This window comes from Protopterus annectens, chromosome 8.part0 (genome assembly GCF_019279795.1).
Source record: "Protopterus annectens isolate FY-2018-M chromosome 8.part0, PAN1.0, whole genome shotgun sequence".
Taxonomy (NCBI): domain Eukaryota; kingdom Metazoa; phylum Chordata; order Ceratodontiformes; family Protopteridae; genus Protopterus; species Protopterus annectens.
Window position 1 is genome coordinate 901687207 of NC_056741.1, and position 25569 is coordinate 901712775.

A 25569-nucleotide genomic window follows, 5' to 3' on the forward strand; every position below is an offset into this window, starting at 1 on the left:
ACCAGATGTATGCGATGTTACTCTGTAATCCAGGACTGAAATGTTTTAATACCAGATGAGACTGAAGTCTCAGAGCAGTCTGTTTTTGAAACCTGATGTGACGGCCGTGCCCTGGCCCAGCAATCAAGGAGCCTCAGTCCTCACCACTAACACCAGGGAGGTAGTCTCCGAGAAGAGGAAAGGATAACTAATACACACAGTAAAGTACAATTTCCCTTAAGTGCACACAGAGATCACAGTCAGTTTGGGGCTGGTTGCTCCTTTGCTCACCAGGTCCCCAATAAGACTCCCCACTGGCACAGCTATAGGGTCCAGGTCTCAGCCTAACTGGGCAAGCTAAAACCTCCAGTACCCTCTCTGTCCAGCCAGCACTTCCTGTGTTTGCTCAGGTAGCTGATACACACATACACACACACAGACACACACACAAACTTTGAGAAGAGGTTATACAACCACACAGACTTTCCTGGGAAAAGGCTGGCACAGGTTCTCCAGCTGTGCCCCTATTACCCAGACCATACGGTAGTAATTCCTGCCACCACCCAGTTAATTACCAGCTACTAAAAGCCCCATTAAAAGGGTGTCCAATTATCACTGCGCAATATTATAATTCAACGGTAGTATGACTTAATCAGTCTCAAGGCTTATTGGAAGGGCTTATTACAATAAACTCTATAAGTATATGTTGTGTTTTGTCTTTCGGCTTTTCCCAATTAGGGGTCGGCATAGCAGAACTCCGGTCTGTTAATGATTGGCAATAGATTTTTACGTGCCGAGTTGCCAGCCCTGATGCACAACCTTCAATGAAGGTACGCCCGTTCACGCATGTCTCCACACAGAAGACGCTGTAGCTGAGAATCGAACAGGACAAGTCTTACTGTGAGGCAACAATGCTACCGCAGTACCACCACTGCAGTTAAACTCTGTACGTATATAATGTACTCTAAAGCATACTTTATCTCTACATAAACCAGCCACAGGTAGAAGGTTTTAAAAATATTTAATAATAAATAATTAAAACACAAGACAAAACTACTATACCACGGCGATATCTAAGATCACACAGAAACTTTAAATAATACAGTAGTACAGGTGTGATTTCAAAGAAAAATACATAATCTTTACTAGCTTTAACTATTCCTACAAGAAGTCACAGTGCTAAAATTACATGTGAGCATAAGGCAAAGTGCTGAGTTAGATGTCCAAAGTCAAAATGCTTACAGTCTGTCTCTGAGATATAGTTTATAAAACATCAATAACAAACATGTCTCCTGGATCCTCCCCAGATTACATCATTCTGAGTTTCCATTACATCATTTCTTTGACAGTTAACCTGGAGTTCCTAGGCTGACAAAAAACTGCAATTTACATTATTTTACACTTAGAGCAATAAAAGATTTTTCACATGTGCACTGTAGCAGAAACCAGAGCAATAAAGCACCATCCACATGCAAATTCTGGTCATAAACTTTAGCCTTAAAACAATGGACACTAAACCTTTATCCAGACTCACTGGAGCCTACTTGTAAAACATGAAAAGGTCACACCATGCTTCACTGGGCCAGTAGAGTGCAGTGTTGTCACAAATATTTTGCAATTCCACATTTCACAGTATTCTTTTACACTCAAGAAAACATGCCTGCATTTTACATTAATTTATACAGTTGATAGAATTCTGTATCAAATTCTATTTGACTAGGCTGGCAGCCTTCACTCATCTCTCCCCAATAGTCACACTTGACGTAGAAGGATCACTCACCTACTTCACCTTGCTTTGCTTTAGTAAGTAACCAGGGAATAGTAATTCTTTAGATCAGTCAGGAGAATATAGTGAGATTACTACTGCTTTTCTGTATCTGTGTGAATCTGTTCATCTGTGTTATTTTAATATTTCCTATGGTTGAAACTCTGGTGTTTATTGTAAATAGATATTTAGTGTTTTCATGTTTGTTTCTTTATTATTACTACTACGATTATTATTATTATTATTATTATTATTATTATTATTAAAAAATATATTTAAGCTTCTCATTGTTGCTGGTCCTTTAGAGAGTATTTTAACATTTGAGAATACTTACATTTATGTAGTGATTCTGTGGCCACTCCTGAACGCATTACTGCTTTTGTCAAAACACTACCATTTGTATTAATTTTACTCAGTATAATTGGATGGCTTTGTAAGAGCCTTAGAGCAGCTGGCTTTGGAGTGTCTGTCTGGTGGCAGTAACTACCCTGTAGTCTGGGCAGAGGAGCAAAGCTAATAAATCTGTGTCAACCTTTCCCAGGTGTGTGTGTCTGTGCATGTCTGTCTGTGCGCGTGTCTGTCTCTGTCTGTGTGTGAGAGAAAATCAACTGTGTGTGTGTGTCAGCTACTTGGAGCAGGGACACAGAGCACTGGTTTCACCAAGAGGGTATTGGAGCTCTTGGCTTGGACCCACAATTGAAGACTCAACTTTACAGCTGTACCAATGGGGAGTCTTACTGGGGGCTTGGAGAGGCAGAGAAGAAAACCCCAGACCCTGTGTGTGTGTTCCCTGTCTGCTAAGGGAAATTGTGCTTGATGCAGAGAGCTGCATCTGGAAATACTGTGTATTTGTTCCAAGTGAACATCCCTCACCGGTGCCTGTGGTGAGGATTCAGGTCCTTAATTACTGGCCCAGAAGAGGGACATTACACCTGTGATAGGTGCAAAAATGATATGCTCAGCATTCAGATTTCAGATACTGAAGTAAGATGGAAAACCTTTGCCAGTTTTGTTCATGGGCAGTCCGATACCTCCATCTTTTGGTACTCATCCTCCAAACAGAAAGCATTCAGATTTTGTTTTGTGCCCTAAAGGAGATTACTGTGGGTACCACACAGATAAGAACACTAGTTTGCCATTCTCAATTCCGGAATATAACCAAACCCTGCCACCTGATACCTTGGAAATGATTTGAAAGGATCTGTGTAGCAGCTTCATGGGCTTAATGAAATGGACTCTGGCACAACAAAATCTCCATATGAAACACAAGGAGATGTTGGCAGTCATCCTGGTCCTTGAGGTCTTTCGGCCCATATGAAGACTTGGTATGTGTTTAGCACAGACATCACCATAGTGATACAGTGTTTAAAGAAGAAGGGGGTGCATAGTTGTATCCATTTGCCAGTTTAGCATTGTAAGGTTGGGGTGCTAGTGCCGCAAGTAGGTATAATCCTGTGGTGACTCATCTGCCTAAGCTCAGCAAGGCAATGCATAACCTGAGCAGGACCTTGACAAACAACTACAAATGACATCTAAATCAGTCAGCACTCAGAAGCCCAAAACAAAGGTTGGGGATAACAGACATAGAATTATTCACAGTCCCAGAAAGCCACCAGCTTTCCTGGTACTACATGAAACTTTGTGCAACTATGCATATACTGTAGATGCCTTTTCTTTCCCATGGAAGTCTTTCTTTACAGTCCCTCACCTGCACATCTCTGACCAAGGACTGTGCAGAAAGTAGAGACAATACCTTGGGTGATACCAGAAACACAGATTCATTGTTTGTGCAGCTTGAAAAAGAACTGTCAAATTACCTGTCACCCCTTCCCCATAGACGTTTTTGTTCAGAAGTTTAACTCTGTGGTACACTTCAACGTGGAGAGACTCGGGCTCTCTGCTTGGATAATCTGACTCTCATAAGGATGTGCTGAAAATTGTGAATGAAGCAGGAAACTAAACACATGAAAGTCCTATCCGGCTAAGTTGAAAAGATTATCTGGTACAGAAAGAAGAATACTGATCCCTTCCTACCAGAACTACTCCTGGAACTTCCATAAATAAATCTGTCTGCAGCAAGACTATTATATTCTTCAAAATACACAGCTGCCATTTGTGCTGGTCTCCCAATGCATTTGCTCTTGACAAGTCACCTGGTGGTTAAGTGGTTTCTCAGAGAAATCATGTATTTCTGTCTCCATAAAAAGGCTGCCCCATCTGTATGGGAATTTAATTGTGATGTCCTTCAAGGATGCATCTGCAGTCTTTACAAATGGGTTGTCCTGTCGTCAGGCAGCCCTTCGGTCGGCTGGATTCCAAAGTCCGGGTCTGGCTTCGGCTGGTGTCGCACTTCACCCGACGTCATTGCGGCAGTTTTTCGGGTATAAAGGCATCAGCCGACGCCATTTTCCTCAGTCTTTCTTGCCGCGTGGCGCCCGAAGCAGAAGCTGTTCGCAAGTGCCGGTCTGTCAGATCCAGAGATTACTACTACCGAATACTACTTCGAAGACTTCTATAAAGCTAAGTATCCCGTTGGGGACTCTTTCTTGCCTCAGCCGATGTCAGAGAAAGTTAATAACTGTTTATCTTGTGGGAAACAAATACCTCATAAAGATTTCCACTCCTATTGCATACATTGTTTAGGCCCAGACCACGACGTAGCATCTTGTCTAGCCTGTGCTTCTTTTAACCGGCGGACGCTTAGACGTCGATCGGACTTTGCTGAACAGATTTTCGGCTCCGATTTTGCCTACATTATGCCGTCGGATCCTCCGACTACGCAAATAACCAAGAAACGCAGAGAAAAGGACCGACACTCGCGGTCCGTGGTTTCGGCCGAAACCGCGGTTAAGCAAACCACGAGTGTCTCGGTTTCGGCCGAAGCCGAGCAAGCGGTTCTTTCTTCAGCCGATAACTTGCCTTCTACCGAGGCCTCTTCTAACCTGGTAGAAACGGCTTCTGAAATCCAACCTTCTGTTGCGGTTTCACAGGATTTATCAGACACCATCCCCCTGGATATTTCTACCCCTGCACGTGGAGCTGCTAGGCCTCCTCCAGCTATGTCTATTAAGGCCTTTGCCAGGGCTAAAGCAGCCAAAGCATCTAAACCTGTGCCTGCCAAGCCCCCCTCTCACAGGTCCAGCACCAGCTCCCATATGCTTTCTCTGGCTGAGGATGTCATCTCTTTAATTCGTGGAGCCCAGCCTCATCCAGATAGGGCCTCTCTCCCTCCTCCAGAAAAGAGGCCTAGAGCAGAGCCCCCTGAGCCACTATCCGCAGATGATTCCTCTGATGACTCAGAACATACAGACCCTCCTGAGGCTTCTTATTCTCCTTACGAAGACTCTGATGCTGAGGAGTCCATCCCTTCAGCCTCTCCTCCTGAGGAATTTTCCTTCGGGGAAACTTTGCATGCTATGAGGGAACAATTTCAGTGGCAGGGCCAAGATATCTCAGACTCTAGAAAAAGGCTTAGGACCTTTCTACATTTGCCACAGCATAGGCCTTTAGCTATACCTCCAGTTCTTTCTGTTGTTGGTGATGCATTTAATGATGCTTGCACTGCTCCTGATACTTTACCTCCAGCTCCTGCTAAGCCCGATAGGTACTACAGGGTCCCGGACACTCATCACCACTTATATAAGGCTCCTTTTGCAGATCCAGAGACTATCTCCCAGGGTCCAAAAGCTGTAGCAGCTACTTCCTCTAAAAAACCCCTCCCCTCTGAAAGGGAATCCAGGTCCTTAGAGAGATGGGGTAAAAAAGTTTACACCTCTGCTACCTTGTCAGCTAGAGCTTTGAACTGCCAATTTCATATGATTCAATATCAAGAGTTTATGCTTGACCCGTTGACTAAAAAGCTGTCCTCTGAAGAATCTTTAGATAAAAATTATGTTCAAGAAATGGTACATAACATACAGCAGGTTAGTAACCATTCTTTAAAATGTGGCTATGATGCACTGGAGGCTTCCTTTAGATCAGCCATGACTGGCACAGTTATCAGGAGGCATGCATGGTTGAAAGAACAGGCATTACCAGACCATGTCAAATCTAAGCTTTTGGATGCACCTATGGACAAGGTCAATTTATTTGGTTCTCCTGCACAGCAGGTACTAAAAAAGATGGAAGAGAAAGCAAAATCTGTGCAAACAGTGAAAGATTTCTTGCAAGTTCAACCTCCAAGGTTTAGCTGGAACTGGCCCTCCAAGAATTGGTCCTTTCCAGACTCCTCTAAGGCACAAAGAGGCAGGAATAGGCGCTCTAGAGGCAGAAACCAATCCAGGGGTGCCTACAGGGGTCGCCAATGGCAGGGTAACAACCAACGAGGCACGGATACAGCCACCACCACTACAACAACTCAATCACAGTGACTTGGCGGTGGCACCGCCTACCAGGGAACAACTAGAAGCACCTTTAGGCGGAAAGCTAACCTTATTTTCAAAAAACTGGCACTGCATTACAAGAGAAAAATGGATTTTGCAAACTATAGACCAAGGTTACAGATTCCACTTCCATACTCTACCAGGAAAGAGAGGAATGCTGAATCTACCACCTACTCAAAGGACAGAAGCTCTAAAACAAATATCTCAATTATTAGAAATGAGAGCTGTGGAGAAGGTACCATCTATGGAGCAAGGAAAGGGATTTTACTCCAGACTCTTCCTGGTACCAAGAAAAGAAAACAAATGGAGGCCTATTCTAGATCTGTCCACTTTAAACACATTCCTCATTGTTCCAAAATTCAAAATGCTGACCCTACAGCAGCTTCTTCCCATGCTGGGCAAGGAGTCTTGGCTGGTAACTCTAGATCTCAAGGAGGCATACCTGCACATCCCCATAAGACCAATTTGCAGAAGATACCTCAGATTTCTTGCAGGATCAGAGCATTATCAATTCTCAGCATTGCCCTTTGGCTTATCTGCTGCGCCCAGAGTGTTCACGAAATGCCTGGCATCAGTAATCGCTCATTGCAGACTTCAGGGGATTCAAATCTATCCCTACCTGGACGACTGCCTAATACAAGCGGACAACAAAAACAAACTATCAGAAGACTTACAAAGAGTCATCTACCTGCTGCAAGCCCTGGGATATACAGTCAATACAAAAAAGTCAAGGCTGATTCCATCCCAAAGAATAACCTTTCTGGGTGCAGAACTGGACACATCAAAACAAATGGCATTTCTAAATACAGAAAAGAAAGAGCAACTTCCTCTCTACTTCTTGGCATTAACAAAGCAGAACCATTTAACTGCAAGAAAAGTGCTACAAGCTCTAGGCTTCATGGCATCCTGCATAATACTGGTCCCTCATGCCAGGCTGCATATGAGAAAGCTGCAGTGGTACCTAAAGAATTTGTGGTCCCAGCACCAGCACAGCCTAGAAACCAAAATTCCAATGATCCCATGCCTGAAGCAAGAGTTCCTATGGTGGGCTCAGGCCTGCCAATCAAACACAGGACTACCCTTCTGCAAAAGTCAACCAAGACAAACCATCACAACAGATGCCTCGGACCTCGGTTGGGGGGCACACATGATGGACAAGTGCATTCAAGGCCTATGGACTCAAGACCAGCTACATCTGCACATAAATCTAAAAGAAATGATGGCAGTGAAATTGGCAATCCAGGCATTCAGACCATTTCTCCAAGAAGGCCAGTTGATGATAAGGACAGACAACACCACAGTTATGTGGTACATCAACAAACAGGGAGGCACACACTCATACCCTCTATGCCGGCTGGCACTGGACCTATGGGATGTGGCTCTGAGCTACAACATTCAGTTACAGGCAATTTATGTATCAGGGAAGGAAAACATTCTAGCAGACATATTAAGCAGAACTACAACAGATGCCCACGAATGGATGCTGCATCCGGACATCTTCAAAACCATCACAAGAGAATGGGGATTACCACAAATAGACTTGTTTGCATCCCCATTCAATCTGTTGAAGAAATTCTGCACAAGGACTTACTACCCACTTGCTTGAAAGGTGGACTCCCTATCTTTCAGTTGGAAAAGCCTGACAGCATACGCCTTCCCTCCACTTTCCTTTGATGCACAAGGTGCTTCTGAAAATCAAAGAGGAACGTCCGAGGATCATTCTGTGATAGCCCCAGACTGGCCAAGACAACATTGGTATCCACTGCTGAGGAGCATGTCCCGGGAACAAATATGGACACTGCCCCTGATCCCATTACTGCTAACACAGAACAACTACAACATCCTGCATCCAAACCTAAAAACTCTGCAGCTAACTGCCTGGAACATTACATAACAGCAATTAACCCAAATTTATCCCAAAGGGTTAAAGACATAATCCTGGAGGCTCGTAGACCTTCAACAAGAAAGAATTATGCAGCAAAATGGAAAAGATATCTCATCTGGAGTACTGCAAAAGGGCACGAGGTGACACTGGTGAACATAGCCAACATCCTGGAGTATTTGGCGGAGCTCTTCCATTCAGGCCTGTCCTACTCTTCCATCAAGATACATGCATCAGCTATTTCAGCAGAGTACAGCTTGGATCCTCCTGTCTTCTCGCATCCTTTGCTCAGACAGTTTCTGAGAGGAATTAAAAATGTGAAACCTCCCATGAAACCTCCATTGCCAGCATGGGACTTGAACTTTGTGTTAGAAAAACTGACTCTTCCTCCTTTCGAACCAACAGCAACAGCAGAATTACAATACTTATCCTGGAAGACTGCTTTCCTGCTGGCAATAACTTCAGCAAGAAGGGTCTCTGAACTACAGGCATTAATGGCAGTGCAACCCTTCCTAATCTTCCATCAAGATAGAGTGTCCATGAGAACAAATCCTACATTTATGCCTAAGGTGGTATCCAGAGTGTCTTTAAATCAGGCTATCCACCTTCCTACATTCTTCCCCAACCCACAGAACAGGGGAGAAAGTCTCTTACATACCTTGGATGTACACAGACAATTACGCTACTACCTGGACAGGACAAAAAACAATAGAAAAACTGACCAGCTGCTGGTAGCATATGCAACAGGAAAGGAAGGAAGTCCAATTTCTAAACAGACAATCTCCAAATGGATAGGAAATTGCATTAGATTTTGTTACTCCTACCATGGAAAGAAAACTCCAGAGAACATCAGGCCTCACTCCACAAGGGCTACAGCCACTACCACAGCTTTCTTACGAGGAGTGGCTACCAAGGACATTATAGAGGCTGCTACTTGGACTTCCGTGCATACATTTGCCAAGCATTATAACTTACCTCTATACTCTAGATCCCGTGCTGGTTTTGCCACTGCTCTTTTGCAAGGGATCCTAACTACACCATAATCTATTCTCTTTTCCTCCTTCCCTAGTTTAGCTATGGTATTCTACCCATTTGTAAAGACTGCAGATGCATCCTTGAAGGACATAGTACAGTTTTGTACCTACCATAAATGTAGATGTCCGAGAGGAATGCATCTGCAGTCAGGATTACCCACCCTCCTTCCCCTCTGAGGTACTCCTAGGGTATTTGCCAATCTTCAGCTAGCTTGGGGGGGGATCTATTATGGTGTATTTGTTTGTATACATGTACATACATGCTTATTTTATGTGTTTGCTCTCTACTATTTGGAAACTTTGGCATTTATCCAAATTTAGCCATCCAAGAGGGCACCTGGCATCTGGGGCAAGAAACACTGAGGAAAATGGCGTCGGCTGATGCCTTTATACCCGAAAAACTGCCGCAATGACGTCGGGTGAAGTGCGACACCAGCCGAAGCCAGACCCGGACTTTGGAATCCGGCCGACCGAAGGGCTGCCTGACGACAGGACAACCCATTTGTAAAGACTGCAGATGCATTCCTCTCGGACATCTACATTTATGGTAGGTACAAAACTGTACTTTGTGGTGAAGCTGACCAGGAATCTCTGTGAACCCAGCTTCTGTCTCATTGAACTAGTCTTTTATAAGGACATTGTCAGCATAAGAGTGAACCCACCCTTCATGCCCAAGGTAATCTCAAAATGATCTTTGAACCAGATTATACTTCTGCTAGTTTTCCTTCCCAGACCAAAAAAATAAGGAATAAAAGTGTTTTACACTTACTGTCCATACTCAACTCCATCTGTCAAGGAAAAAATATCTTAGACAAGCTATTTATAGCCCCTGTCGAAGGGAACCATGTAAGGCCATTAACAAAACAAAATTTCTAAATGGCTAGCAAACTGTACCCAGTTGTGCTGTAAAAAGCATGGAAAGACCTTTGAGAGGTAAGTTGAGGTACACTCTGCATTATAAGCCTTCGTGGTCCATAAGGTACTCAGTATTTTTTCTACTGAAATTATTTGCAAAGTAGACATTTTTTCCCTCTCCATAGCTTTTTCAAAGCTGCATATTCCGTCTGCAAAAAGCCAAAACTTAGTCCTGTAAAGGCCTGTTTCAGAACTGTCTCTTCACTTTACCACCCCCTTGGGTACTGTTTTTTTAAGTCTTTCCTTTGGTCATGAATTATACTAAAACATTGATCCATGCAAGGGATCTAGTATAGTTGGTTGTGTGTGCAGCAAGGGTACACTATTACAATACTTTCTGCAAAAGATTTTTAAAAACTGGCTGGGATGTGAAATACCTATAGAGGGGACCAGTGGATTTATTCCTATTGCTGTGCAATGTCTGCATGTCTCATTTAATCTGAGAGACTATAAATTACAGCTAGGTTGCCCCAGCTAACAAGACATATGAAGGAAAACCCTTCACCTCACAGGGCATATCACTCCCCTTTCACGAGGGAAAAGAAAATATTATCTCAGGCCAGTGGCTTCTGTGTACAAGAACTAGGCTTGAATCCTCACAGTGGGGAGAGGGACATGTCATGCCAGGGTGTCTATAGAACTGAGAGAGTTGGCTGATGTCTACCTGCAGCTAATTCCCATTGGTTCAGAATTGTACTGTTAACAGTTATCCTCCTTGAATATCTACTGTGTAAATGTGTTGTTCATGTAACTGTACTTTCATGTTTGCTTTCTCTCCTTTCTGTTAGGAGGGCCACATTTGGTTATGTATCAGAATAGTGTGCAAAGTTGATGAGGGACACCTAGTTAAATTAGATTTAGAGGTACCACTGTGAGTACTGGTACGTGTTCTGCTTTGAACACTGCTGTTCTGGATTTTGTTAAAGGACAGTTTCTTTATAAGAGATGGTCCTGTTTGTTGAACCAATTCTAGAGCAGTTTTTGTCATCTGATACAGCAAGTAACTTTTACCAGCACTTTTCCATGTATTGTGCATTGAATGCTTTATGAGTTTGTTTTCTGGGGTGGTCTTCAACTTTTTTTCTGTAAATTGCTGTCTTGAGTCTGTGAGGTGTAATTGCTTCAGATCCTAATGTCTTTGCCCTTCTCTCCCACAGTGGGATACTGCCAAATGCAGTGGTTCCTCCATCTTCTGACCACATTTATGCACAGTGGCGTGAACGTGCTGAGGTACCAGTAGTGAGTACACCGAAGAGTCAACCTGAAGAAGATGGACCAGTTCAAGGTACTCATTTTTTACAAGTGGTGACTGGGTGATTCGGTCAGTGTTGGATCTGTGATGTGGTAGTTAACATTAACAGATTGACTTCTTAAATGCAGATGGTAACTGCCCCTCCACATTTTTAACTTTAATGTCAGAGTTACCCTCTAGGCAGTTGCTCCATAGTATAGGCCAGTAGCTGTTGTAACAAACAGTGAGCAAAGTGCTTCTTTTTAGACCTTTTATTTTACTCTTGTGGCCTTCTTGTGCAATTTAATCCCCCTCAACCTGCTGATGATTAAGCCCCCCCTATTCATTTCTTCTTGGTGGGGAAATCCACAGATCCACTGGGGTATGGGCTTTTTGGGGAAGTCATTACAGACAGATGGGGTTCTCTGCGCATTTGCTAGCATCCTGTGAATAAGGTTGTTTTGTTCTTGTAAGCAGCATAACTTCTAAACTGGTAAAGGCATGAGCACTTGCATCACTTCAAGGGCTGCTTATGCCTTTTTGTTTTTGAGTTCATGCATCTAGACATGTGCAGACAACACATTTTGTCATTGGATATGCTGATTTAGATCCATGTTCTTGTTGTACCAGCTTCCTAACATCCCCCTTGTTCAGCAATGGGGGGGTCTATCAACAAAGCAGCAGTGTGAGACAGCCAGGACCAACAGTCACTACCCCTACTTATGATGAGCATCTCTCATCCTAACTGCCTGTGCCTTCAAGTGCCCAGGCCACTTTTTGAACTTTGGTTTTGTGACCCCTTGTCAGGGCTTTATCCCTCCATTTTACTGGCTCATGCTGCTGTGAGCAGATGTTCTTTGTGCTTCACTGTTGCAGTCATCACACTTGGGTTTATCTGCCTGCATGTAGCCCTTAGTCGGCCCAAATACCAGAGTCTTGGGATATCTGCGTCGGTTGCTGTCCCCTCTTCCATGACTTCAGGTTGTCAGGGGTATAAAACATGCAGCCTACGCCATTACATCAGCTTTTCTTACTGCGTGGAACCCGAAACAGAAGCAGTTCGCAAGTGCCGGTCAGCCGCTACCTGAAATTTTTGTTATTCGAGTTTCAGACCTGACGTCTTCTAAAGATAAGTACCCTGTTGGGGATCCTTTTTTTTTTGTTCTAACCGATGTCTGAAAAAGTTAATTGTCTTGCCTGTGGAAAGCAATTAAGATTTTCATTCTTACTGCGTCACCCGTTTAGGCCCAGACCATGACATTCCTCACTGTCGGATGTTCTTCATTCCACATTGCTGCAGTCCTAACTATTGGGTAGTCCGCTGTCCAGTCGGCCCGAATACCAGAGTATATGGCTGACGTCGGTCAGGGCGCATTAGACTGACGTCAGTACGTCAGGGTACTAATGCGCATGACCGACGTCATATCCTCAGTCTTTTTTGCCGCATGGTCCGATGCAGAAGCAGTTTTACGAGTGCAGGTTGGCGTTCTGAAATTTTCTGAAGTCGGAGTTTCAGACCGAATCAGAGTTGGCTAAGTACCCCGTTGGGGAACATTTTGGTTTTTTCTTGCCTCAGTATTTAACCGGATGTCAGAAAAAGTGAATAACTGTATTTCTTGTGGGAAACAGATACCTCATAGGGATTACCATACCTTGTGTATACCTTGCTTAGGGCCTGAGCACGACGTTGTTGGATGCCGCTGTTGTGCTAGGTTTAACAAACGCACTATTAAGAGAAGGTTAGACTGTGCCAGGTTAGTGTTTGGGAAGCGTTGCAATTATAAAATGCCGTCGGATGCTCCGGCGCCCGCTTCCAAGAAGCGCAAGGACAAAGCAGCGAAGCCTAGGGTTGATGAACCGGCAGTCCCGGACGTCGGTTCTTTAGAAGGCTCAGTGGAGCCAGAGGTTTTGCCAGGAGTTTCTTTGGAGTCTCAGGCAGAGACTTTACTGTTACAGGATGTGCCTTCTCAGGAGGTAGGCCAGGCTGAGGGGGCTTCTCAGGTAACTGTTCTTCCCTCTCTTCCCAAGGGAGTTAGAGCCTCCTTCTGTTTCCAAAACTTCTTTGAGAGGTAGGCCAACTTTAGCTTCAGTGGGGGCTTCTCCTAGCACTTCAGGTTCTGTGCCTAAGAAACATATGCTTAAAATGGCAGAAGATTTGATTACTATGATTAGAGGTTCTATGCCCTCCTGATAAGAGGCCTAGGGTGGAACCTGAGTTTGATAGTTTTGAACAGTGTTCAGAGGCTTCTGAGACTTCATGGAAGATTTGCAGGAGTATCCTCCTTATTCTGATTCTGATGTGGATGATTCCACTCCTACAGCTTCTCCTCCTGAGGATTTCTCATTTTCAGAGACTCTGCATTCCATGAGGGAGCACTTTAAATGGGAAGGCCAGGATTACGCTGATTCCAGGAAAAGGCTTAGGGAATTCTTGTTTTACCCCAGCATAGGCCCTTAGCTATACCTCCTGTGTTGAATGTGGTGGAAGATGTTTTGCAGAGGCTTCCTGAACCCTGATTCTTTGCCTCCGGCTCCTGTTAAACCTGATAGGTACTATAGGGTGCCTGAAGCTCATAAGTATCTTTTAAGAGTCCTAGGGCAGACCCGAAACTGTTTCTCAGGGACCTAAAGGTGTTAAGGCCTCTGTGGTTAAAAACCCTGTTCCCACTGATAAAGAGGCAAGGGCTTTGGATAGATGGGGAAAGAAAGTGTATACTTCTTCCACTTTAGCCATGAGGGCTTGAATTGTCAGTTTCACATGCTAAAATATCAAAATTATCTCCTTTCACAACTGAAATCTAAGGTGGATGCTTTGGCGGAAGGTATTGAGTGTAAAGAGTTGCTGGATTTAGTTCATGTGTCTGAACAAGTGGGTAAGCATTCTTTGCAATGTGGTTTTGATGCTGTACAGGCCTCCTCGAGGGTGGCTGCCACTAGTTCTGTTCTTCGCAGGCATGCCTGGTTGAGGGATCAGAATTTAGCTGAGCATGTTAAGACAAGGATTTTGGATGCTCCTTTACAGTCTGATGTGTTGTTTGGTTGCCTGTGGAAGCAGTTTTAAAGAAAATGGAGGACAAAGCTAAGTCTATGCAAACTGTTAAAGATTTTTTGCAGGTGCAGCCACCGTAGTTTAGTAGAAATTGGCCTACTAAGGGATGGACATATCCTGCTTATGATTCCCAGTCTAGGGGTAGGTCTAGATGTGGTAGGGGCAGAGCTCAAGGTTCTTTTAGGCCTAGAACAGGAGTTCACCTGCTCAGACTTCTGGTGAGGGCAGGGGTCAGTCCTTTCGTAAACAGACCCAATGACCTGCCTTTTCAGCTGCCAGTAGATTCTCGTCTGGCAGCTCCTTTGGGAGGAAGACTGTCTCTTTTCAAAGAAAATTGGGATTTAATCACTCAAGACAGATGGGTGTTGGATATCATTCACCACGGTTACAGGTTTTATTTCCATACATTGCCCCCTTTCAAAGGCATGTCAGACGTTCCTCCTCCACAAAGGAAAGAGGCTCACAAGCAAATTTCTCTGTTACTCCAAATAGGGGCCATTCAGCCAGTCCCTGTATCAGAAAGGGGCCTAGGATTTTATTCTCGCCTGTTCCTAGTACCAAAGAAGGGGAACACGTGGAGACCAATTTTGGATTTATCTATCCTCAACATGACCTGCCTTTTCAGCTGCCAGTAGATTCTCGTCTGGCAGCTCCTTTGGGAGGAAGACTGTCTCTTTTCAAAGAAAATTGGGATTTAATCACTCAAGACAGATGGGTGTTGGATATCATTCACCACGGTTACAGGTTTTATTTCCATACATTGCCCCCTTTCAAAGGCATGCCAGACGTTCCTCCTCCACAAAGGAAAGAGGCTCACAAGCAAATTTCTCTGTTACTCCAAATAGGGGCCATTCAGCCAGTCCCTGTATCAGAAAGGGGCCTAGGATTTTATTCTCGCCTGTTCCTAGTACCAAAGAAGGGGAACACGTGGAGACCAATTTTGGATTTATCTATCCTCAACACTTATCTGGACATTCCAAAGTTCAAGATGTTGACGTTACAACAGCTTTTACCTCTGCTGGGCAAAGATCACTGGATGGTAACTTTAGATCTCAAGGAAGCTTACCTTCATGTGCCTATAAGACTAAGTTGCAGGAAGTATCTGCTTTTCGAGCTGGAAATTCTCATTATCAGTTCTCTGCATTGCCCTTTGGCTTATCTACTGGCCCAGAGTATTCACAAAGGTTCTGGCTCCAGTGATAGCTTACTTCAGGCTAAAAGGAATTCAAATCTATCCTTACTTGGACGACTGCCTGATTTTGGCTCAAGAAAAGGAAGACCTTCTACAGCATCTGGAATATGTTATAGCAGTGCTAAGATGCCTGGGGTATTCTGTGAACGAAATAAAGTCCAGTCTAGTACCCTCTCAAGACATGTGCTTTCTGGGTGTGAGACTGAATACAGCAGCCCAGATGGCCTTTTTAACCCCGGACAAACAAAAGAGTCTATCCCTTTACTTCCATCAACTATCTCATCAGTCCGTGCTGACTGCAAGGACAGTCCTTCAAGCATTAGGGTTCATGGCATCTTGTATTCTGGTGCTTCCCAATGCCAAACTGCATATGAGGAAGCTGCAATGGTATCTCAAAATGTATGGACACAGCACTGCCAGGATTTGGACACTGTCATTCAAATAATACCTTGCCTTCAAAAAGAATTTTTGTGGTGGGCTCAGGAATGTCACCTAAACAAGGGACTCTCTGTGATCCCCCCCGAGGCGAGTCAGATTTTAACGACAGATGCCTCGGACATTGCTTGGGCAGCTCATCTAAATGGAAAGTGGATACAAGACAAGTGGCCTGCCAGACTACAGCATCTACATATCAACATGAAGGAGATGTTAGCAGTCCAGTTTGCATTAATGGCTTTCAAGGAGTTACTTCTTCCAGGGCAGGTGTTGATTCTAACAGACAACACAACTGTCATGTGGTACATCAACAAACAAGGGGGAACACATTCTTATCCTCTATGCAGGCAAGCAATGATTTTATGGGAGACTGCGCTCAGCTTGCAACTAACTTTTCAGGCAAGGTTTCTGCCGGGAGCACAGAACTCCTTAGCAGATGTGTTAAGCAGACAAATCATGGATCCCCACGAGTGGAAACTGGATCTTCATGTATTTCAGAAATTGACAGTGTCATGGGGAACTCCAGACATAGATCTGTTCGCTTCTCCACTAAACCACCAGCTGCCAAAGTTTTGCACAAAGGGGTTTCATCACACAGCTTGGAAAGTGGATGCTCTTTCTTTCAGTTGGAAAAATCTTCATGTGTATGCCTTTCCACCTCTGCCTCTTCTTCCAAAGGTGCTCTTAAAGGTCAGACAAGACAAGCCAAGGATGATTTTAATAGCTCCAGATTGGCCTCGGCAACACTGGTACCCACTACTAAGGAGTCTGGTAAGGAAGCCTCCATGGCCTTTACCTTTGATTCCACATCTGTTATCTCAGAAGGACGGTCACCTGCTCAATGTCAAGCTTCACTCACTTCATCTAACAGCCTGGCATATTCTGTGTTGAAACACAGCAGGTCTCAACTTCCTCAACAAGTTTTAAATGTGATTATGGAAGCTAGAAGGCCTAGTACAAGGAAAGTGTACGCAGAAAAATGGAAGAGGTTTTTATTTTGGAGTACAGCAAAGAATTTGGAGATTTCTGAGCCTAATTTGAATGTGGCTCTTCAATATCTTACTGAGTTATTGGACAAAGGTTTGTCCTTCTCTTCCATTAAGATTCATGCTGCAGCAATTTCAGCTCACTATGATTGTGACCCACCATTGTTTTCATCCTTTGTTCAAGCAGTTTCTTAGAGGGGCAAAGAATATAAGACCCCACGTAGAGCTCCTACTCCTGCTTGGGATCTCAATTTTGTGTTGGAAAAACTTACTCTACAACCTTTTGAGCCTGCGGCTACTGCTGAATTGAAATACTTGTCATGGAAGACTGCTTTTCTGTTGGCTATTACTTCTGCAAGAAGGGTGTCTGAGTCGCAGGCCCTTATGGCAGTAGAGCCCCTTTGGATTTTCCATAAGGATAGGGTATCATTACGTACTAATCCTTCCTTTATGCCTAAGGTGGTTTCTAGTGTGGCTTTAAACCAAACTATTCATTTGCCTACTTTTTATGCAGACCCCCAAAATAAAGGGGAAAAGATTTTGCACACTTTAGATGTACATAGGCAATTCGTTATTATTTAAGCAGGACTAAGGATTTTAGGCAGTCTCAGCAGTTGTTTGTTTCTTTTGCTTTGAGTTCAGGGCAAGCCTGTGTCAAAACAAACTATTTCTAGGTGGATTGGGTTTTGCATTGCATTTTGTTATTCCCATCATGGCAAGGAGATTCCAGCTGGGATTAGGCCTCATTCCACTAGGGCTACTGCCACTTCAACAGCATTTCTAAGGGGTGGCAACTAAGGATATTTTGGAGGCAGCTACTTGGAGTTCAGTGCATACTTTCTCTAAGCATTATCACCTTCCTCTCTACTCTAAGTCTAGGGCTGGTTTTGCCACAGCTATTTTGCAAGGCATGTTGTCAGCTCCTGCTTCTTTATGATTTGCCAGCCTCCCTTACCTCTGCTTTGGGATTCTACCCAATAGTTAGGACTGCAGCAATGTGGAATGAAGAACATAGTACAGTTTTGTACCTACCATAAATGTAGATGTTCGAGGATCCACATTGCTGCAGTCCAATTTACCCTCCCTCCTTCCCTCTGTGTTTAGGGGTGGTTGTGTAGGTGAGGTTATATGCTGATATTTTTGTATATATTTTTGTATATATTGTACATATTTCTGGTGCAGGTATATTGGGCCTTGTCTTTTTAGGGTCTTCTGACATCTGGGGCAAGAAAAGACTGAGGATATGACGTCGGTCATGCGCATTAGTACCCTGACGTACTGACGTCAGTCTAATGCGCCCTGACCGACGTCAGCCATATACTCTGGTATTCGGGCCGACTGGACAGCGGACTACCCAATAGTTAGGACTGCAGCAATGTGGATCCTCGAACATCTACATTTATGGTAGGTACAAAACTGTACTTTTTGTGCCCTGTTCTCAACGCTTGAGCTATTCGTCATCAGGCTATCTTTGTTGCTGAATTCTTTCGCTCTCGTTTTCCATATTCTGAAATGGCTTCGATAAGCCATCCGACTACCGACCTTCCAAAAAAAAGTAAGTATAAAGACAGACCGCATAGGTCCAAAACTGCCAACGACGCTTCCTTTAAGTTAGTCCCCAGTCCACCGGTACTCAGTGAGGTGCTTTCGTAGCCCTCAATACCCGCTTCTACAGATTCACAGGCCTCTACTGAGACCCATTCGGAGTCCGGTATGCCATGCGATGCTTCCTCAACTGTGGAACCTGCGGATGTCTCTACCTTGGATGCGTCCAGAGTCTCTGTGCAGGCACCTGCTTCTGAGGGTGTATTCAGACCTTCAGACTGTTCGTATTAAACAGACTACTTTGTTTCTGAATAAAACTGCTGATTTTCTTAGGCCCAGAGTTTGCACTACGCCTAGGAAACAGACCAAAATGCATTCTCAAGCTCCCATGCCACAGAAGCAAATGCTTAGAATGGCTGAAGACCTTATTACTTTAATTAGGGAAAGCCAGCCTTCCCCCTCTAAAAGACAAATAATTGATTTTCCTTCTGATTCTACAGATCATGAGTCCGATGACTCTGACCCCTCAGATTACCAGGACATACCCTTATCTACCTATGAGGATTCAGATGCAGAGGATTCCATTCCCTCTGCCTCACCCCAGACGACTTTTCTTTCGATGAAACCCTACATACCCTCAGTGGCATTTCCACTGGGAGTGCCAGGACAACCCACAGTCCAAAAAAAGACTCAGGGAATTTTTAAACTTGCCTCAGAACAGGCCTCTAGCTATCCCCTTTGTTCTGAAAATTGTAGATGTCTTCATGGAATCCAGTCTTACCCCTGATACTTTGCCACCAGCTCTTAGAAAGCCTGACCGGTACTACAGAGTACCTGACCTTTCACACATTTCTATTTAAAAATCCCACTGCAGATCCAGAGACCATTTCCCAAGGACCTAAAGGTATTAAAGCTACTACAGCCAAAACCCCTACCCCTTTGGACAGGGGTTCTAGGTTTTTAGACAGATGGGGGAAGAAGGTATATACATATGCAACACTTGCCATCAGGGCTTTAAATTGCCAGCAGCATATTATGCAACAATTAAACAAAAAGTGATGTTGATTCCTGATTGTGCAGAACATAAAGGTTTACAAGAGTTAATGCATTCTCCAAACCAAGTTGGAAAGCATAATTTGCAGTGTGGTTTTGATGCCTTAGAAGCATCTTGCAGGGCTGCTGTCACTGGGTCTGTTCTTAGAAGGCATGCTTGGCTGAAGGAACAAATCTTGCCAGACCATGTCAAAGCAAAATTACTAGATGCTCCATTAAACCAAGAACATTTGTTTGGCACTAAAGCAGAAGTTGTTCTTAAAAAATGGAGGAAAAAGCTAAATCTATGCAAACTAAAATTTCGTACAGGTACAGCCACCTAGATTCAGTAGGCATTGGCCTTCAAAAAACTGGTCCTTTCCAGTCCCTCCCAGACCTTCTGAGTCCAACCCCAAGGGCAGACCACCAAGGCTACAGTCTCAGGGTATGCACAGATCTAAACAATGGAGTGCTCCCACCTCAAAAACAGGGAGTGGTAAGCCACCCTCTTGTGGAAAAAGTTCACAGTGACTTGTTCTTCCTTCCCCAGCCATGCCCAAGTACTTGCAAGCCTAAGAGGAAAACTCGCCCTGCATGCAAAAAACTGGGAGTATGTTACCCAGAACAGATGGGTCTTAAACATTGTATCCCATGGATTCTACATCCACTCACTGCCAACCCCAAACGGATTGCCAGACCTCCCCCCAAACCAGTGGGCAGAGGCCCAAAACCAAGTACTTCCTCTTCTCAGCATGAGGGCTATTCAACCTTTTCCAACAGAGCAAAGGGGACAGGGGATGTTCATCGTGTTTCACTATTGCAGTCATTACACTTGGGTTATCCTGCTGGCAGGCTACCCTCAGTCGGCCTGAATTCCAAAGTCCTGGTCCGGCGTCTGTTGCTGTCGCCTCTTCCCTGACGTCAGTGTGCCAGGTCTATATAAGATGCAGCCGACGCCATTTTCTTCAGTCTTTCTTGCCGCGTGGTGCCGGAAGCAAATGCAGTTCGCAAGTGCCGGTCGGCCGACTCCTGAGATTTGCAAAACTTTTTCTTGCTCCAGACCAATGTCAGTAATTGCTAACAATTGTATTTCTTGTGGGAAGCAAATACCTCATAAGGATTTTCACTCTTACTGTATTCCTTGCCTAGGCCCTGACCATGAAGTTGTTAGTTGTTGGTTTTGTGCTAGATTCAACCAACGCATTATTAAGCAAAGGTTTGATTTTGCTTTACATTACTTTGGCCGAAGGTTTAACTACGTAATGCCGTTGGAACAACCGATGACCGGAATTCATAAAAAATGCAAAGACAAAGAAAAGGACAGGCATCCGAGGTCCAAAACCGACGACAAAGCCTCTTCTAGGCCAGTCGCCGGTTCTCAGTGAGGTGCTTAAGCAGCCCCTGACACCCACTACCTCAGAGCCACAGGCCGCCTCCAACTCCCACGTGGAGACAACCAGGCCCCTGAAAACTCAAGGTATTGGGCCTACGGAAACTATTCCCTCAGATGGGTCCGGAGCCGCTGAGCAGGCATCGGCTTCTGAGGGTGTTTTCAGATCTTCACAGCTTACTATCAAATCTACTTCAGCAACTAAGGCAAAGTCTAAAGCACCATTAAAGACAAAGAAACAAGTACAACATTCTTCTGGACAGTCATCCATGCCAAAGAAACAGATGCTTAAAATGGCCGAGGACCTAATTACTGTGATCAGGGGCTTCCATCCACCTCCTGATAAAAGGCCTAGGCAAGACACTGATTATGACTCCTCTGACCAGGTTTCTATTTCCTCTGATTCCTCGTCAGAACAGGGGTATTCTCTTCCTCCCTATGAGGACTCTGATGCTAAAGAATCTATCCCTTCAGCCTCTCCTCCTGAAGATTACTCTTTTGGGGAAACCCTGCACACCATGAGGGAGCATTTCCATTGGGAGAGCCGGGATTATTCAGAATCCAAGAACAGGCTCAGAGACTTTCTTTTACTGCCACAGCACATGCCCCGTGCCATTCCCCCTGTACTAGATATTGTTGTTGTTGTTTTTTCTGAATCCAGTTTGCCTCCTGATTCATTACCCCCTGCACCAGTCAAGCCAGATAGGTACTACAGGGTCCCAGACTCGCATAAATTTCTGTATTAAAACCCTGCTGCTGACCCAGAAACAATTTCCCCAGGGTCCCAAAGGGATCAAGGCTTCCACTGCAAAAAACCCTGTTCCCTCTGATAGGGATTCTAGAGCACTGGATAAATGGGGGAAAAAGGTTTACACTTTGGCTACTTTAGCTGTAAGGGCTTTAAACTGCCAGTTTCACATGCTTAAATATCAACAATACCTAATGTCTTTGCTAAAACAGAAAATGCTTACAAGCTCTGAATGTCCTGACAATAAGGAAATGCAGGATTTATTGCATGCAGCTGACCAAGTGGGAAAGCATACTCTGCAGTGTGGTTTTGATTCATTAGAGGCTTCTTGCAGAGCCGCAGTTACAGGCTCTGTCATTCGAAGGCATGCTTGGTTAAAAGAACAAAGTTTACCTGATCATGTTAAAGCAAAATTATTCGATGCGCCACTACAGCATGATACTTTGTTTGGTGTTAAGGCAGAAAAGGTGTTAAAGAAAATGGAGGATAAAGCAAAATCAATGCAGACAGTAAACGATTTCTTACAGGTTCAGCCACCTAGGTTTAGCAGGAACTGGCCTTCTAAAAATTGGTCCTTTCCAGTGTCAAGACAGGCCACAAAGAGGCAGATACAGACGCCCAAGAGGCAGATCTCAGCCCCAAGGCTCATACAGACCTAAACAATGGGGTGCTTCAACCCCCAAAGGCGGAGAAGACAAATCACAACCTTATAGGAAACAGTCCCAATGACTTCCCTCTACAAATGCCAAGCACTTACCTTTTTGGCAGCACCCTTAGGGGGAAAACTAGCACTTTTCTCACAAAATTGGCATATGATCACCCAGGACAAATGGGTACTGAATATTGTTTCTCAGGGTTACAGGTTCCACTTTCACAAACTACCAAGGTCAAAAGGTATGCCAGACCTGCCACAGAGTCAGTGGGCAGAGGCACAAAAACAAATTCATGCTCTCATGGACATGAGAGCTATTCAAAATGTACCACAGCAAGAACAGGGGCAAGGATTTTACTCAAGACTTTTCTTGGTAGCCCGAAAGGACAAAGCCTGGAGACCAATACTGGACCTGTCAATTCTAAATACTTTCCTGGATACTCCAAAATTCAAAATGTTGACACTACAGCAACTTCTACCCATGCTGGGCAGCAAGGCTTGGCTAGTTACTTTGGACCTCAGAGGCATACCTGCATGTCCCAATCAGACAGTCTTGCAGATGTTACCTCAGATTCATAGCTGGCTCAATGCATTACCAATTCTCTGCACTGCCCTTTGGCTTATCTACTGCACCCAGGGTCTTCACAAAATGCCTGGCACCAGTAATTGCATTTTGCAGACAAAAAGGAATTCAGATATATCCCTACTTGGACGACTGCCTTATTCAAGCAGAGAGCAAGGACATTTTGCTAAAGCATCTGGCATTTGTAAGATTACTAATCTGCCTAGGGTACACAGTAAACGAAAAGAAATCAAAACTAGCACCCCCTCAAGAGATAATATTCCTGGGGGCAAGCTTAAATACAACTGCCCAGATGGCTTATCTCACGCCAGAAGAGCAAAGGCAACTGACTCATTACTTTCAAATGATGGCAACAAAGACCCAGCTACCTGCAAGGAAAATCCTGTCGGCTTTGGGCTTCATGGCATCCTGCATTCTGCTAATTCCATATGCAGGACTGCATATGAGGAAGCTACAATGGTATTTAAAAAGTGTTTGGACTCAACATTGCCACAGCCTGGAAACAATAATAACTCTTATTCCCTGGCTGCAACAGGAAATTCGATAGTGGGCACTGCCCTGTCACCCCAACAAGGGACCGCCTTTCACTTTACCCACAGCCAGGCATACAATAACAACAGATGCATCGGATTATGCCTGGGGGGCACACATGGCAGGAAAATGTATTCATGGCACATGGCCCGCAGACCAAATGCATCTTCACATCAATCAAAAAGAGATGCTAGCTGTACAGAATGTCCTGACAGCCTTCAAGGACCTACTACAGCCAGGACAACTATTACTAAAGACTGACAATACTACAGTTATGTGGTACATAAACAAGCAAGGGGGCACACATTCCTACCCCCTCTGCAGGCAAGCCATGACTTTGTGGAACACAGCACTGACCTATCAAGCACATCTACAGGCACAATTCCTGCCAGGAAAGAAAAATATGCTGGCAGACGACCTAAGCCGAAACCTCATGGACCCTCATGAGTGTAAACTAAATCCACAGGTCTTCAGCATAACAAGGAAATGGGGATGGCCAGACATAGATCTTTTTGCCTCCCCTCACAACTGCCAACTACAGAGATTCTCCAAAAGGGACCTCATGGATCCTCACTAGTGGAAACTAGATCCACAAGTCGTCAGCATGATAACAAGGAAATGGGGATGCCCAGACATAGATCTATTTGCCTCCCCTCACAACTGCCAACTACAGAGATTCTGCACAAGGACTTAAAACAAGCAAGCATGGGAAGTGGATGCTCGTATCATTCAGCTGGAAAACTCTAACAGTTTATGCCTTTCCACCACTGCCTCTCCTTCCCAAGGTGCTCCTAAAAGTCAGGAAAGAGAAGCCAAAAATGATTCTGATTGCCCCGGACTGGCCACGCCAGCACTGGTACCCAATCCTAAAGAGCTTGTCTCAAGGCCCAGCCTGGACTTTACCTCAATTTCCTCATCTTCTGACTCAACAAAACAATCAGATCCTGCACAGCCAACTCAGAACCTTAAATATGGCTGCATGGCAGATAATGTAGCCACTCAGAGCACATCTCTCTCTAAAGCTGTTATGGATGTCATTTTGGAAGCCAGGAGGCCCAGCACCAGGAAATCTTATGCAGAAAAATGGAAGAGATTCTGTGCTTGGAACCAGGCACAAGGACTGGAGCCACTTGTCCCGAATATTCCTCAGATTTTACAATACCTAACAGAGATGCTGGACAAAGGTCTATCCTGCTCATCAGTTAAGATCCATGCCTCTGCCATTTCAGCTCATTACAATACGGAACCTCCTATTTTCTCTCATCCACTGCTAAGGCATTACCTCAGAGGGGCAAAAAACATAAGACCCCCAAGGAGAGCACCGATACCTACATGGGACCTCAACTTTGTCTTAGAAAAGCTCACACTGCCTCCTTTTGAGCCAGCCAATACAGCTGATATAAAATTCTTAAAATGGAAAACTGCTCTGCTCCTAGCAATAACTTCAGCAAGAAGAGTCCCAGAGTTACAGGCATTAATGGCAGTGGAACCTTTCATTATTTTTCATCCGGACAGGGTTTCTCTAAGGACAAACCCAACATTTATGCCAAATGTAGTATTCAGTGTGGCTCTTAACCAAACCATTCATTTGCCAACATTGTATCCAAATCCCCAGAATAAAGGGGAGAGACTTCTACACTCTTTGGACATACACAGGCAGCTACGCTTCTACTTGGACAAGACAAAAGCTTTCAGAAAAACTGAGCAACTGTTTGTAGCATATGCTGCAAGATCACAAGGAAAGGCTATCTCAAAGCAGATTATTTCAAAATGGATAGGACACTGTATTCATTTTTGCTGTACACAGCATGGCAAGTCAGTGCCTAAGAATATTGGGCCACATTCTACCAGGGAGCAGCCACTTCAGCAGCCTTTCTCAGAGGAGTACCAACCAAGGAAATTTTGGAAGCTGCAACTTGGAGTTTAGTGCCCACTTTCACCAAGCACTACCACTTACCTCTTTACTCTAAATCCAGAGCAGGCTTTGCCACTGCAGTTCTGCAGGGCCTCCTAGCCTCTCCTAATTCTATTTAGACCCAGCCGCCCAACCTCAGCTTTGAGATTCAACCCAAGTGTAATGACTGCAACAGTGAAACACGATGAACATAGTACAGTTGTGTACCTACCATAAATGTAGATTTCGAGTGTATTCACTGTTGCAGTCCAGGTTACCCACCCACCATCCCCCTTTCTTTGCTGGGACTTATCTGTACTTCTCTGTTCTTTACAACCTGATCT

General features: G+C 44.4%; 1 protein-coding gene across 1 annotated transcript in view; it reads left to right on the forward strand.

Moving 5' to 3' along the window:
* KMT2B (lysine methyltransferase 2B) overlaps nt 1–25569 on the forward strand; it is a gene marked incomplete in the record, with an annotated part of 4527268 nt that overhangs the window by 2240578 nt on the left and 2261121 nt on the right. The window contains 1 exon segment of the mRNA XM_044079325.1: nt 11115–11242. Within this exon segment, the coding sequence (XP_043935260.1) occupies nt 11115–11242 (128 nt within the window).